General features: G+C 39.1%; 1 protein-coding gene across 4 annotated transcripts in view; it reads right to left on the bottom strand.

Annotated features, from left to right (window-relative positions):
* LOC124863703 (acid-sensing ion channel 2-like) overlaps window positions 1–16218 on the bottom strand; it is a 597324-nt gene that overhangs the window by 37283 nt on the left and 543823 nt on the right. For all 4 annotated transcript variants that reach the window (XM_047358142.1, XM_047358143.1, XM_047358141.1 and 1 more), the window contains one exon: window positions 11374–11524. In XM_047358142.1, the coding sequence (XP_047214098.1) occupies window positions 11374–11524 (151 nt within the window). The remainder of the gene's footprint in view (window positions 1–11373; window positions 11525–16218) is intronic.

Genomic DNA, 16218 nt, shown 5'->3' on the forward strand with positions numbered 1-16218 from the left:
TAATCTATCTTTAGTAAATGGATATGTACCACAGGCATTTAAGGTAGCTGTATTTAAACCTTTACTTCGCTTGAAAGAGATGACTTGAAAAATTACAGACCTATATCCAATCTCCGTTCTTATCTAAAATTCTTGAGAAAATAGTTGCTAATCAAATGTGTGAGCATTTACACAGCAATGACCTGTTTGAAGAGTTTCAGTCAGGTTTCAGAGCTCATCATAGATCTGAATCAGCTCTGATGAAAGTCACTAATGATATTCTTATGGCCTCAGATAATGGACTTGTGTCTGTACTGGTTCTGTTAGATCTCAGTGCTGCATTTGATACAGTCGACCATAATATTCTCTTAAAAAGGCTGGAATATGCTGTAGGGATCAGGGGAACAGCGCTAGGCTGGTTTAAATCTTATTTGTCTGACAGATTCCAGTTTCTTCATGTAAATGATAAATCATCCTTAAACTCCAGGGTTAATTGTGGAGTACCACAGGGTTCAGTACTTGGGCAAATTCTCTTTACTAATCCAATATTAAACAAGTGTCCAGAATGTCCTTCTTTTACCTCCAGAATATCGCAAAATTAGAAATATCCTCACATATAAAGCCCTTAATGATCTAGCTCCATCATACATCAGAGATATGATTGGTCCATATGTTCCTAACAGAGCACTTTGTTCTCAGACTGCAGGTTTACTGGTAGTTCCTAGAGTTTTTAGATGTAGAATGGGAGGCAGATCCTTTGGTTATCAGGCTCCTCTCCTGTGGAACCAGCTCCCAGCTTTAGTTGCTGTTATTTCAGCTTCTAACTTTATGTTCTCTCTCTGTTTTTTTTTCCTCTTAGAAACTACATCTAATCTGGCTCTGTATTTAGCTGTGACACTTTTCCGGAGGGGGTCATCGTCCGAGCTTCTGCTGGCAACAACTTAATGCTTAATGCTCACCCTCTACCGATGATCCACATGGCCCTGTCTTTCAGTGTTTAACCCTATCTCCTAGACATAGCAATTGAATGAGCTTTTACTGTAACTAATTATATGTGCTCTCTTTCAGACTCTAACCTTGAAAACTGACTCAGAGTTTATCTGTTCTTTCTTTCTAGATGAAACGACTAAAGGAGCTACATCAATTTACATTTACTTTTCCTTCCCATAGAAAGTACTCCTGGATCAGTGCTTCTGTGTTCTTTTTGTGTCTCTGCTCTCTTCTCTCAAACCCCCAGTCGGTCGTAACAGATGGCCGCTCACACTGAGCCTGTTTCTGCTGGAGGTTTCTTCCTGTTAAAAGGGAGTTTTTCCTCTTCATTGTCGCTACATGCATGCTCGGTATGAGGGATTGCTGCAAAGTCAACGCCAGTGACTGTCCACTGTCGCTACATGCTCATCCAGGAGGAGTGAATGCTACAAGTCACTGACTCGATGCAATCTGCTGGGTATCCTTAAATAGAAAACCTTTCATTTCACCATTTGACCCAAAGTTTAGGAGACACGATCAGTGCACACATTGCTGATGTTTTGCGTAAACTGTGCCACAGGTGAGCCAGAGAGATCTTCAGTTGATGCACATCTGCTTCACACTTATTTAATAAAACATAGAGCCTATACCTATAAAAGTTGCTTGAGACCAAAAATAAAAATAGGAAAACAGGTCTTTAAATTGCAATTTGACTTAACTCTGCAGTTTCACCATATATTTTGTCAGGCCATTTAGTAGGAATCTATTGAGATGTGCTTGTTTCTGCAAAGAGTGGAAAATATATGCACTGTTATCTTAGGCTTAGCTTGTAAGAATGTATGACTACTTAACATTCAGTACTTTGCAAAGCAAATTGTTTAAAATCCCCCAATTTCTTTATACTTTGCCTCAAAAGAGTCAGATTTTCTAGCATCTTTAAAAGAGGTTTAGATCCATAGTTGTAAATGTTTTGAAGGCCTTTTTGAATATTTATATTTATTTATATTGTTTTTTTATTTTTTATTTTAACCAACCCAAGTCTCAAGCAAAGACCTAACAACCTAAGTTGATCCTCTGCAGTATGCCACGTTTTCAGGTAAAATCTGTCTGTGATTCCCTCTGTTACTTATACAGTCCTATTTACAAAAAAGGAATTGTGAATAATCCCAACTGAAAGCATGTGTTATGTACAAACCTTTTATGCAAATGCGCAAACAATGATCAACAGCAATGATAGACAGCACAATAATCAAAACATTAGTATGCAAAGGTACAGGATCACTTGAAATCATCACTCAGTACACTAAGGACCATACATTAAGCAATTGACTAAATACTTGTGTGGTTTTAAAGGCAGCAGGACTTTATTTCAATGCAATATAACTGAAAGCCAACAACTTGTAAATAATAGATAGCATCACTTATAAAAAGCTCTTTAACCTTGTTTTAGGATCTGCAAAACACGTTACATTCCAACTTTAAATCCACTTTTCAAGCACACACTTGAAAGAGCTGATATGGCAAATCATGAAAATAAAGTGTTATTAGTCACAATGTTTTTGTGATGGTGTAAAAGTAAACCATGAACCTGAACATAAATCAATCATTTAAATGCTGTCTCGGGACATGTGCTATGTTAGAAAAAAGTCAGAGGCAATTAAATTAAATGAAAGTGCTACTTATGGGAATTAATACAAGGAGAATGAGTATTTAAGGGCTTAACATTTTGAAGCAAATAATGCATACACCCATATTTTAATAAATAAGAATATTATTGAAATCGTCACTTATTTCAGTAATTCAATTCAGTAAGTGAAACACACATAGATTAAAATCACACAGACTGATGTTTTCAAGCCTTTATTTTATTTATTTTAACATCAGCCGTTCTTTATGACAAAAACAAGTGAACACTGAAATTGAAGCAGAGTTCCCTAAACAGCAGCAAATCAGAACAAAACAGAACTGGACAAAATATGTGCCATCCATAAAATGGTTACAATTTACCACTGCTGCATTGCACCCAGATAAAAGAAAATCAGCAAAACAAAGGGAAAAACAAACATCCTAGAGATATGAAGCACAGACAGAGTGAGAGAGTAAGATTTAAAAACATGTTCTAACAAAACGTCCTCAAAGAGAGCTGATTAAACGGTGTGAAATATCTCTGCAAAAATCTTCCAGTCTTTATCACTCCTTCAACAATGAAGCAAACTAAGAAATAATGGATGAGTGAGATGGAATTATCTGCTTTAGAGCTCTGAAATCTCACATTTTGAAGGGAAGTTTCTATAAGAGTGTAGACTGTAGCAAGTCAAAACTAAGATATTTGGGATTAAGAAAGAAAAATGTTTATCTCATATCAAATAAAATCTTATCAAAGTTAAACAGGCTGTGATGTGTTCAAAGGGCCTTTTTAAAAAGGGGAAATGTTTTATAGCATTAATTTTGAATTTAAAAAATGCTCAGACTGTTTTATCAGAAGTAGATTTAAGGGCCAGAGAAATTTTAGACAAAGGTCGATAAACTGCTAAGCTTTCATAAACAATTAACCATGTGCATAACTGGGGAATATTTTTATGGAAAATAATATTCAGTCTACTTTACAAATGTTCATATTTCTTAGCTCTTGAATACAACCAGTAAGGGCCATTTGTCACCCCTATCATCAGAAAGCCATCACCTTCAAACTATTTGTACTCTCAATCCTGTAATCATGCATACAATTTAGGGGTTCTTTACCTAGAATTTCAATAAATTGTTGTTTTTCTGACAAAATATTTGAATTAAATGTTAGGGTTGTGAAACATGAAGTTCACTATTATGGCAGTAATATTTGGTTTAGGAACACTTGTGAAAATGGAGAGCCTTATTTTTATTTCTTTGCAGGCTTTCTGAAGCTTTTACCACCTCTCTACCAATGATTTCTGCTTCTTTTATTCCCACATGTTCAAACACTGAAGTATTTTATGAGTTCTCTCTGAAAAGACAAACTTCACCTTTCCCCTAGTGTTTTTGCAGAAGGATTACAAGCCAGAACTTGCAGCTGGCTGGCTTTAAGGAATCCAGCTTCCCTATTTTCATTTCTTTATAATGTTCATGTACTTTAAGTTAGTTAAGTTTAGTGCTGCAAAATGACAATACATAAACCCAAAAACAGCTTGTCTAAGGCTTAGTGTAAATTAATAATTTTGTGGCTACTAAAACACTGTTTCCAAGGAGACAGTGCCTAAGTACAGGAATCGCATATGCTGTCACACATTCATTAAATCTAGCAAGTAACAAAACAATCCCACACCATAATACAACCTTCTTTGTGTTTCTTTATTTCCTCTGTGTAGAATGTTATGGAGTTTAAACAAAAATTCAACATGGAAGACTCATCACCCCAAGACGTTCAATCACTCCTCACTGGCTGCTCCAATCAACGGCAGGTCAGCACTCCTCCTCAGCCAATCATCTCCCAGGGCATCACTTTTAAAGACACCGCTCTTCTGCTGAGCTTCGACGATCAGCTGCGACATGTCCGACTAGTTTCTGGTGACTTGGTGGTTCCTCGCACTGTTTTGTGACGAATACCGAGCCTCCATCCTCCTCCTCCGCTTGTAAGAGCGTTTGACTGGCCTCCTGCCTTGATGGCCCCGTTTCCCCTTGTCTCAGCTCCGGGCATGTGGAAAGCGCCTTAAGAACTCCTCCAATCCTCCTGCTAAGCGTCGTCGAGGTCGCCCTGTCCTCACCGCGGCTCACACCGCCGCGTCACCCGACCCGGCTTCTAACTCAGGTAAGCCCATTCGAGACTAATCCATTAAAAACTTTTTTTGGTCTGCGTTTTACTCCCCACTCATCTCAAATCATCCATAACCAATCTCCTTCAGTTCAGCCTCAGCCTGGCCTCGGCCCTTTTGGGGAAGACGTACCTAATCATAATCCTAAGATGTTTATTCAAACCTACTTCATCCTCAGCGTTTATGTCTTCCTCAGGTGTCCGAGCGCCAAATAAATAATCTTTCATCAATAAATTCTTTAACCGTCTTCTTGTTGTTTCTCCGTTATGTGAGTCTTTCCAGGTTGAATTTGTAATAAAAAATAAATATCATAATAAATCATTTAAAAGCTTTTTCCACCTTAGATGAAACATATCCTGTAGAAAGCCACTCAAAAACAAAAAAACCAGCAAAAAAATATACAGTAAATGCTGTAATCACTGGTTGCATAGGTGTGCACACCCTTAAACTAATACTTTGAATACAGCAAAACAATTTTCTGAATCCAACTCCACTAGGAATCATCATGCTATTTTGTTAGGATCCTAAGCTTAAGTTCAAAATCTATTTTCAGCGTCATCCAATACACCATGAAGAAAATTAAAAACAAAAGCACTTGGGGATATTTCATCTTAATCTCTCTCCTTCACAGAGATGGATTGTTCTCCTGGTACTCGCTACTTAATTATAGACAAAATATCATCCTGACATCCACAGGCACATCTAATCCATCTAGTTTTTTTGGTCACTATACTGCTTGGTCAGTAACACTGAAGAAAATGCTCTGTGTCCAACAAACCATGTTTTTCTCTTGCCTCTTAATATTTCTTGTAATGTTTGGCCATGATGATAAACTGAGAAGTATTATTGTGGAGCTTTTGGTTTGTTCATTAAAATGTTGAATTACCAGAGCTCTACAGACTGACTGTTGGTCTTTGGATGATGGACAGTAAAAAACACAATAGGAGGGATGAGTGGGTGGTGAGTGGACAGAAAACCAAACCATTGGGTCGAGATGGATAATGAGTCTCTTTGAAAAATGTGACGACCCTTTCTGCACAGTGCAGAGACCTAGTTCAGCTCGGGAGGGAGTGTGCTTCCTGCTGAGACTGAATTATCTTAAACAAGCTAATTAAACCCCAAGAGGAACATAAAAGGACACAGAACCCTGGAACCTGCAGAAAGAGTTTTGTGCATGCTGTTCAGGTGGTGGCTGAAGTTCAACATGCTTTTAAAATTAAACTAAGTTAAATCCAGATGTACCAAGAATTGAGACAATACATAAAAAGTAGCACTGATACAGTTTTTGATGACAAATTTGTAAATGAATCAATGTAAAAAAAATCCATCTGCTGACCTGTTTATTGTTTCTCCTTGTTTGCTTGTCCATGTGGTTCAACTGTAGTGTTGTCAGTGAGTTTCAAAACAGACTGAAGTAAGACACAGACATGCCACCTAATCTAAAACATTAACCAAAGCCTAATAGGTGATATTCATAGGAATATTTATGCTTTAAGCCCCTTGGAATGGATTGTTGTAAATATAGTAATCTACATAAATAATCAGTCTCAGCGATTTCCACAGTTAATAACATAATCTATCAAAATCTGTCGGAAGGATAATTTTTTCCCCACTATCACAAATTTATAAAGGTAAAGAGAATCTGGAAATTTATCAAACTTAAATAATTCACATATAATCAAGGATTATATTTATCATTATTACACTGATGTCTTTTTCCTAAACTAAATCTACAAGCAGTATTTGGAAAGTTTTCTGAAAGAGAAATTGAATTTAAAATATTATCTGTGTTGATTAAAGTCTAGCTTCTATCAAAAGTTTGCTTGCTTCTCGGGAGTTTAAAGAAGGAGTTTCATGGACTAATTTGTTCTAATACCTAATGGTAGTTTGAAAGAAATGGTAGTTTCTCTCTACCACCTGGAGTTCCAATTAAATGAACCAGAACATCAGGTATAAAACAGGAAAAGAGTGTCTACTGTAGGTCAGATGAAGCTGTTTTTGTTGCAGAATCACTTGCGTTTCTGCTCCATGGCTCTATGTACTTCTCAGCTGGAGAAAGACATAGGAAGATAGGTAGAAAGACATAGGTCTTTCTCAGCTGGAGCGATGGCAAGCTTCCATTTAACAATGGTTCTGTCAGCACGGAGGTCGCGCCTAAAGGGCAAGTGATGTTAGCCTGTCCAGAGGCTCCTCTCTTTAGAAAATTACTGCGATATACACGTTCCAGGTATGGAGGAAAACATTTTTCACAAATAATTTAGACATAGGTAATAAAGCATAGGATACAAGCAAATATAATTATTGCAACCAACTTTAAAAATGGTGATTAGGCCTCACATTTTTACTTTGTTTGACTTCTTGTTGGTTCTTTGTAGTGTTTCTTGCCCTCCGAGTCTTGGTGCTAACTAGGAGCTGGATCATTCTAGGGAAGGATTCTTCACTAGGTGCTGCTCAACCAATCAGATTTTAAATCACCTCCTAAATGTTAGACTTTCTTTATAAATCTCCAAGTGTTTCAAAGCCTGTCTTTGTAATCTTGCTTATTTCTTGGTTTGTTCATTAAGCTCAACTCTCACCAGCAGAAAAATGAGGAAAGAATTAGGAAATACAACAGTGATAATTCATAACCTATTTCTTATGATATTGCCAAAAAAAAAAAAACAGTTTCACAAACAGAGCATAATTTTTCAGCTCCAAAGAGCTATTCGCCTGAAACTGTGCATACAGATGATGATCAACTGAAGGACGATGCTTCTCCCAACTCGTAAGGACCTGCTTTGAAAGATAACAAGAATGCGTTGCTGCCTAGAAAACGTTCTCAAGAAATTAGTTCTGAGAAGTTTTGTACAGAAATAATTAAACTAATCAACCTGCCACATTACCTTGTTTTTACCATTGTTGTTTTATTTTTTCTGTTATTAGGTTAGGTAAGGTAAGTTTATTTATAAAGCGCTTTTCAGCAACGAGATACTCAAAGCGCTGTACATACAATTACAATACAATCACAAAGAAAATAAACACAGATACAGACACAGAAAAACAAATCAAATGATAAAATCAAACAACAGAGGTAATTAAAAAATAATAATAATAAATTAAAGAGAATAGATCCAGGACTGTACAGAAGAAGGCTACATGTTCAAGCCAGACAGAGTCATTTGGTTGGACGTTGTGTCAAATTAAAGAAAACTCAGAGCTGGCCATTTCCTAAACAACCCTTTCATTGACATCGCTTATATTGGCCAAAAGCTTTCAACTCCCTGTTCACCATGTTGATTGAGAATGACCAACAGGATGCTAAAGGTGGAGTGCTTTTTGGAAGCTTGAGTAAAGAACTATTTCACTACTTTTAGGGAATCTGAACTATGTTTGACCTAAAATATACTGCTCAAACAATAAAGGGAACACTCAAATAACACATCCTAGATCTGAATGAATGAAATATTCTAATTGAATACTTTGTTCTGTACAAAGTTGAAAATGCTGAAAACAAAATCCCACAAAAATCATCAATGGAAGTCAGATTTATTAACCAATGGAGGCCTAGATTTGGAGTCACCCACAAAATTAAAGTGGAAAAACACACTACAGGCTGATCCAACTTTGATTTAATGTCCTTAAAACAAGTCAAAATGAGACTCAGTATTGTGTGTGGCCTCCACGTGTCTGTATGACCTCCCTACAAATCATCAGGAGCAAGCCTGGGCATGCTCCTGATGAGAGGGCGGATGGTCTCCTGAGGGATCTCCTCCCAGACCTGGACTAAAGCATCCATCAACTCCTGGACAGTCTAGTGCAGCATGATGTTTGTGGATGGAGCGAGACATGATGTTCCAGATGTGCTCAATCGGATTCAGGTCTGGGGAACGGGCGAGCCAGTCCATAGCTTCAATGTCTTCATCTTGCAGGAACTGCTGACACACTCCAGCCACATGAAGTTTAGCATTGTCCTGCATTAGGAGGAACCCAGGGCCAACCTCACCAGCATATGGTCTCACACGGGGTCTGCTGTGTGGCCCTCGAAAGACATGCCACCCCACACCATTACTGACCCACTGCCAAACCGGTCATGCTGAAGGATGTTGCAGGCAGCAGATCGCTCTCCACGGTGTCTCCAGACTCTGTCACATCTGTCACATGTGCTCGGTGTGAACCTGCTTTCATCTATGAAGAGCACAGGGCGCCAGTGGTGAATTTGCCAATCCTGGTGTTCTCTGGCAAATGCCAAGCGTCCTGCATGGTGTTCGGCTGTGAGCACAACCCCCATTTGTGGACGTCGGGCCCTCATACCATCCTCATGGAGTCGGTGTCTAACTGTTTGTGCAGACACATGCACATTTGTGGCCTGCTGGAGGTCATTTTGCAGGGCTCTGTTCTGGCAGTGCTCCTCCTGTTCCTCCTTGCACAAATGCGGAGATAGAGGTTCTGCTGCTGGGCTGTTGCCCTCCTACGTCCTCCTCCACGTCTCCTGGTGTACTGGCCTGTCTCCTGGTAGCGCCTCCAGGCTCTGGACACTACGCTGACAAATACAGCAAACCTTCTTGCCACAGCTCGTATTGATGTGCCATCCTGGATGAGCTGCACTACCTGAGCTAATTGTGTGGGTTGTAGAGTCAGTCTCATGCTACCACGAGTGTGAAAACACCACCAACATTCAAAAGTGACCAAAACATCAGCCAGAAAGCATAGGTACTGAGAAGTGGTCTGTGGTCACCTGCAGAACCACTCCTTTATTGAGTGTGTTTTGCTAATCACCAAAGATTTCCCCCTGTTGTCTATTCCATTTGAACAACAACATCTGAAATGGATTGTCAATCAGTGTTGCTTCCTAAGTGGACAGTTTGATTTCACAGAAGTTTGATTTACTGGGAGTTATATTGTGTTGTTTAAGTGTTCCCTTTATTTTTTTGAGCAGTGTACTTACCTCATAATAACTGGACTGAATTATTCATAATTAATAAGATTTTGAAGTAATTTGTATTCTGTCAAGCTTCTATTATTGAAGAATATGGAAATAGCCGTTTACCTAAACCCAAAACCAGTTTTAGTGTTCATAAGTAAAGGATTTCACATGTCAAAATGGTTTTTAAAGAATCCCCCTGTAGTTTAGAATAATTCTGTTTAGTTTTGGCAACTTTAGATGTTGCAAATTGTTGTTCTACAGATTATAAAAAGTATTTCACATTTCTTAGAAGCGGAAATATCCTAAGCCATATTCCAGAAGGAAACTTCAGCATCTTCCAATAGATAATAGTTAATGTTCCTGAGAAAAGAAAATGTAGGCATAGAAAGATCATTACTACTGCTACTAACTCCCGATATGCCATATGAAGCAGCGCTGCTTTACCTGCGAGGGTTCTGTCCCAGACAGCCCGGCCCAAATTTAACCCGTTTCTTACAAAGCAATTGTAAAAACTGTACCCGACGTATTGGAGAAGTAATTTGGAAGTATTACCATTTTACTTAATTTTAATGTTTATTTGCTTTTTTAGGTCCATTTCCTTTTTCTAAAATCTTTTCAGGGACACTTGACAAAGAGAAGCAGAAATTATCTCTCTGTTCACTCTGGCTAAATTAGACACTATTTCTGAAATATAAAACACTCAATGCTTGCAATGAAATACCGCTGGGAAATAAAAAGGTTTAACAAAGTTGCACATTTTAATTTTCTATGTGACAATGACAAAGGTGGGTCTCAGAGGACAAAGACTCTGCTAGCCTGGAAGTAAGTGAAGGAAGGGCTGACACATATGTGGATATATCCTAACTCCAGTATTACATGGATGGTGACCACACCTCAAATGTACTCATATGAAGGGCAAAGGTAGAAATAACAAAAACGAAACAAAAGGTCAAATGTCATCAGTGGCTGGTACAAGTGGTACAGAAAAAAGTTAATGTTTAATGCTTCATTTCACGAGCAAAACCACTGTTAAATATTAGTCTACACCAATCTTGTACTTGGACACTAAAAACATTACGCTATTTCTGAAACTAAAACAAGGCCGCATCTGCTTTTAGTTGCCTGGCGACTAAACTCTCCTACTATTGGAGAAAAACTGAAAAAAGTAGCATTTTATGACAAAAACAGGAAAAACAGTAGAGCAAAGATAAAAGCAGAGCTTTTGTGGGCATCTTGTGTTTTCAGCAACAGGAAATCAATAAGTGGTTCTTATTTCTAATAAGGGGGCGCAGTTGGTAGCACTGTTGCCTTGCTGCCAAAAGGTCCTGGGTTCGATGCCCGGCCAGGGGTCTTTCTGCATGGAGTTTGCATGTTCTCCCCGTGCATGCGTGGGTTCTCACCGGGTACTCCGGCTTCCTCCCACAGTCCAAAGACATGCCTGTTAGGTTAATTGGTCTCTCTAAATTGCCCTTAGGTGTGTGAATGAGTGTGTGCATGGTTGTTTGTGTGTTGCCCTGCGATGGACTGGCGACCTGTCCAGGGTGTACCCCGCCTCTCGCCCATAGACTGCTGGAGATAGGCACCAGCTCCCCCGTGACCCACTATGGAATAAGCGGTAGAAAATGACTGACTGACTGACTTCTAATAAGACTTTTCTTAACTTTTTTATCTTTTTCTGAACAGTCTTCAGAGTCAGTAGGACAGGCAGGCAGGTGTGTTATGTGTTATTAGGCCTACCTGTGTCTCCCCAGACTGGCAGGTACTCATCCTGCTGGATGTCCAGCATTATCTCCAAGCCGTTTCCTGTCCCTCCTTTCATGGTGGTGCGCAGTGTCCTCCCCTCCTCTGCAGCATTGAACATGTAGCATTTCCCATACCTGGTGAACACCTGACAGGAGACAGAAATTAACTTTGAGAGTTTGTTTTTATGTCTTGGTATGTTGACACAACACTGTGATTAACTGTTTAAATTATCTGTACAATTAATACATAACAAATCACAACTAGATGACATGTTTTACCCAACAATGTCAATATGTGCAATATTGTATCAGTGTAACACTCCCACAGAACTCTGTCTTTCTCTTTTTGCAGGTTTCAGAGCTGATCATAACACTGAAACAGCACTAGTGACAGCAGTAGTGAAAGTCACTAATAATATTCTCATGATCTCAAATAATGGACTTGTGTCTGTTCTGGTTCTGTTAGATCTCAGTGCTGCACTTGATACAGTCGACCATAATATTCTCTTAAAAAGGCTGGAATATGCTGTAGGGATCAGGGGAACAACGCTAGGCTGGTTTAAATCTTATTTGTCTGACAGATTCAAGTTTCTTCATGTAAATGATAAATCATCTTTAAACTCCAGGGTTAATTGTGGAGTACCACAGGGTTCAGTACTTGGGCCAATTCTCTTTACTAATCCAATATTAAACAAGTGTCCAGAATGTCCTTCTTTTACCTCCAGAATATCGCAAAATTAGAAATATCCCATCCAGGAGTGACGCTGAAAAACTAGTCCATGCATTTGTTACTTCAAGGCTGGAATATTGTAATTCTTTACTATCAAGAATGTCCACAAAATGCTGTTAAAATCCTTTAGCTTATTCAAAATGCTGCAGCAAGAGTTCTGATGAAAATTTAAGAGAGATCATATTTCTCCTATTTTAGCATCCGTTCATTGGCTCCCTGTTAAATCCAGAATAGAATTTAAAATTCTCCTCCTCAATATAAAGCCCTTAATGATCTAGCTCCATCATACATCAGAGATCTGATTGTTCCATATGTTCCTAACGGAGCACTTCGTTCTCAGACTGCAGGTTTGCTGGTAGTTCCTAGAGTCTCTAGAAGTAGAACGGGAGGCAGATCCTTTGGTTATCAGGCTCCTCTCCTGTGGAACCAGCTCCCAGTTTTAGTCCACGAAGCAGACACCCTGTCTACTTTTAAGGCTAGGCTTAAAACTTTCCTTTTTGATAAAGCTTATAGTTAGAGTGGCTTAGGTTATCCTGAGCCATCTCTGTAGTTATGCTGCTATATGTTTAGGCTGCTGAAGGATATAATGACCACTTTCCCCCACTGTGCTACATTTTCATACTATTCTCCAATTTTGTGTTAGTTGCTGTTATTTCAGCTTCTAACTTTATGTTCTCTTTCTGTTTTTTTTCCTCTTAGAAGCTACATCTGATCTGGCTTTTTATTTAGCTGTGAAAGCTTGCTGGAGGGGAGCATTGGCTGAGCTGCTGCTGCCAACAACTTGCACTGATGATGCACTTGGCCCTGTCTTGCAGTGTTTAACTCCTGTCTCTCTCCTAGACATAGCTACTGGCTGAGCTTTTACTGTGACTAACTGTATGTGCTCTCTTTCATACTCTAGGCGTGAAAACTGACTCAGTTTATCTGCTTAGCTGTCGGATCTTTCTCTCCTAGATGAAGCCAATAAAAGAGCTACTATTGCCTTAAACGTTTTATTTTTATCTCACAAAGAAAGTACTCCTGGATCAGTCCTTCTGACCAGTTGGTCATGGCAGTTGGCCGCTTACAATGACCCTGGTTCTGCTGGAGGTTTCTTTCTGTTAAAAGGGAGTTTTTTCTTTTCACTGTCACTACATGCATACTCAGTATGAGGGATTGCTGCAAAGTCATGTAAGCGACTGTTCACTGTCGCTACATGCTCAGGAGGAGTGACTGCAGTTAATCACTGACTTGATGACATCTGCTGGATTTCCTTAGATAGAAAACTTTTTAACCAATTTAATTGATTTTGACATCACTGTTTGATAATTAGGATCAATTGGAATGTATGTAACCAGATTGAAAACAAATAAAAAACCTTGAACCTTGATCAAAGCAACTGTGAAGGTACCGTTAGATTTGTTTTCTGAGGTTTGATTTTCCTTTGTTTAAACGAGCTTGACCGAAATTAGTCAAACTGTAAATAAATGCATTACCATGAGACAGGCACCCTGTCCCCTTTTGGACCAGGCTCAAAATTTTCCATTCCAATATGCTAAGAGTTAGGGTGGTTTTTATCCTGGGCCATCTCTACTGTCATTCTGCATCTTTCTGCTTAGGATGCGATGCCCAGTTTTCTCCTGTGTTTCTGTCCTGGAAGAAACCATTGGTGGAGCCGTTGCGACCATTCACTTTGCGTATGCTCCTTGTTTTTTTGGTCCCATAAAATGTACTATGGGTCCACAGCATGTATGCCCCCCTCTCTGTATCATCTGTAAAACATGCATGCATTACTTGAATTTAAAAGATTTAACTACATTTTTGGAGTCAAACTGTGATGTATGCTTACAATTTATAGAAACGGGACATATTTGTCAGTAGGTGTGTCCAGTCTGTCTGAGGGCCACATCATTCCATTTCACAATAAACATGAACTGCTTTTACTTGGTAAAGTTAGACAAGTAAAGAGCTGTGAGAAGGTAAACACTTTAAGCAGAGAGCGCCCAGTCCATATCTCTGCTGACTTTCAGAAATTTCTTATTGTACACCTTCCTGTGAGTGCTGGTAATACGTCAGACCTGTGTTGGAGTGGATGCTTGTTTTCCCTCTGAGGTTTTTTTTTTTTTACCACCGTTTTATCACAAGCAACCAAATGACTCAGAGGAATCTATGAACAATATGTTGAGGTAAAACTGGGCAGGGCTGCAAACTATAATTTTGTGTGGGTGGGAAGATATGTGTGTTCTACACATACAAAAATATGAATGGAGAGTGTATTTATGTCCCTTAAGCTCATGAATAGTTATCACTAGATGAACAAGCCATCTCAGTGCTACTGGTCAAATTAAAAAAGGAGATTGATGGTAACACTTTATACATCAAGAGTTAGTTAAACCTAACTCCTAAACTTAACACCAATGATCACAATGAAATAGTGAAATAACCTTCCACTAACTTTAATCATAAACAAAATACAGCTAATGCAGGCTAAAGAAATGCTGACTACAATAATAATAGAATATGTGTTGACAAAGAGAAAGTGGCTTAAGAGCTGACTAAAAGCATAAAACTGCATCTAAAAAAAATTATTTTTCCAAATATATTTTGTTCATTTGTCATGGATTATGCTGGTTAACTTACTATCAAACAAGTTTAGAGGTTTCTTGATAGCTTTGGATTAGTTTGAACACTAAAGTCAAGATAGGAGAATTTCAAATTTAGAAGCTTTACGGTTTATAATTGTATCAAAGTGCAGAACCATCAGCATTTCTTAAACTCTGTGTCTGCTGTGTTTTAAGATTATTTCATGATATTCCTCTGTGAATGGCTTTACACACAAGACTGAGCTGTTAACAGATACCATGGTACAGAGGTGCTGCAAATCTCAGGAATGTGAAGTGTCACTTTAGAAGTTCATTCACCTCTGCAAAACAGACATGCTTCTGACAGAAACACCTACGCACACAATAAATAACACACCGCAGGTTTTTGGAGCTTTGAGAAAAGGGTAAGAAGGTGGATAATATGTGTTTATTTCGCAGCCATTACTCATCAGGGGCTGGTTTTTAGTGGCTTTTTGGGAAAGAAGAAATAGACAAAAGTACCATATTGGCCATGTATGGTCCTGGTCAGTGGAACAGTAATTTTTTTGTCATTTTCATTTGCCAAATTACTCTGACTCCTTTTCAGTGGATGGTTTTGAAATTATCCCTCAGATACATTTCATTAACACAGCTGTTCTTGTTCTCCTGAAGCTGAAGTTTGACAATTAACACGCTCTGGCAAATTGGTTAAAGCCTATATTATTAAAGATAATTACCTAGCAGTCATTTTATCCTCTGCTACACATTTGTATGAGCATGTGAACAAAGCTCCAAAACATCTACTCTCAGCATCTCTGTATCTCTTTTATATGGAGGAGAATTGCTTTTCATGGGACCCGTTTTTCATATTCTTACTGATAACTGATGAAGCCTGACAAGCATGGGAAAGGACCAGGTCATCATCTTAATAGACCTTAACAGTTAGTCTCCAGCTTAGCAACTTAGAGGAAAATATATGGATTTCTGTTACTTTGCATTCATCCTCTTCCTGCAGGAAGAGATCATGCCACTTCAAGTAATGCCGTCAGACAGCAGAATGCTTTCAAACAGGTCTGGAATTATGAAGAAAATCTTTCTGGAGTCCATCCTCACCTCCTCCATCACCATCTGGTACGCCACTGCTACAGCCAAGGATAAGGGCAGGCTGCAGCGTGTCATTCGGTCTGCTGAGAAGGTGATAGGCTGCAGTCTACTGTCGCTCCAGGAACTGTACACCTCCAGGACCCTGAAGCGGGCAGGGAAGATTCTGGCTGATCCCTCCCACCCCGGTCACAGACTCTTTGAAACTCTCCCCTCTGGCAGGAGGCTGCGGTCCATCCGGACCAAAACCTCACGCCACAAGAACAGTTTTTTCCCTTCTGCCACCAGCCTTGTTAACAAAGCCCGGAAACCACACTGACACTCCCCCCCTCTTTTTTTTTTTTGCTGACAGGACACTTGTAACCTGTAACTCTATGCGTTACATTAACGCTCAGCTTGGACTCCTGCTTTACTTGCACTGCCATACTTGCACAATGATCATCTGCAC

This window comes from Girardinichthys multiradiatus, chromosome Y (assembly GCF_021462225.1).
Source record: "Girardinichthys multiradiatus isolate DD_20200921_A chromosome Y, DD_fGirMul_XY1, whole genome shotgun sequence".
Classification (NCBI taxonomy): domain Eukaryota; kingdom Metazoa; phylum Chordata; class Actinopteri; order Cyprinodontiformes; family Goodeidae; genus Girardinichthys; species Girardinichthys multiradiatus.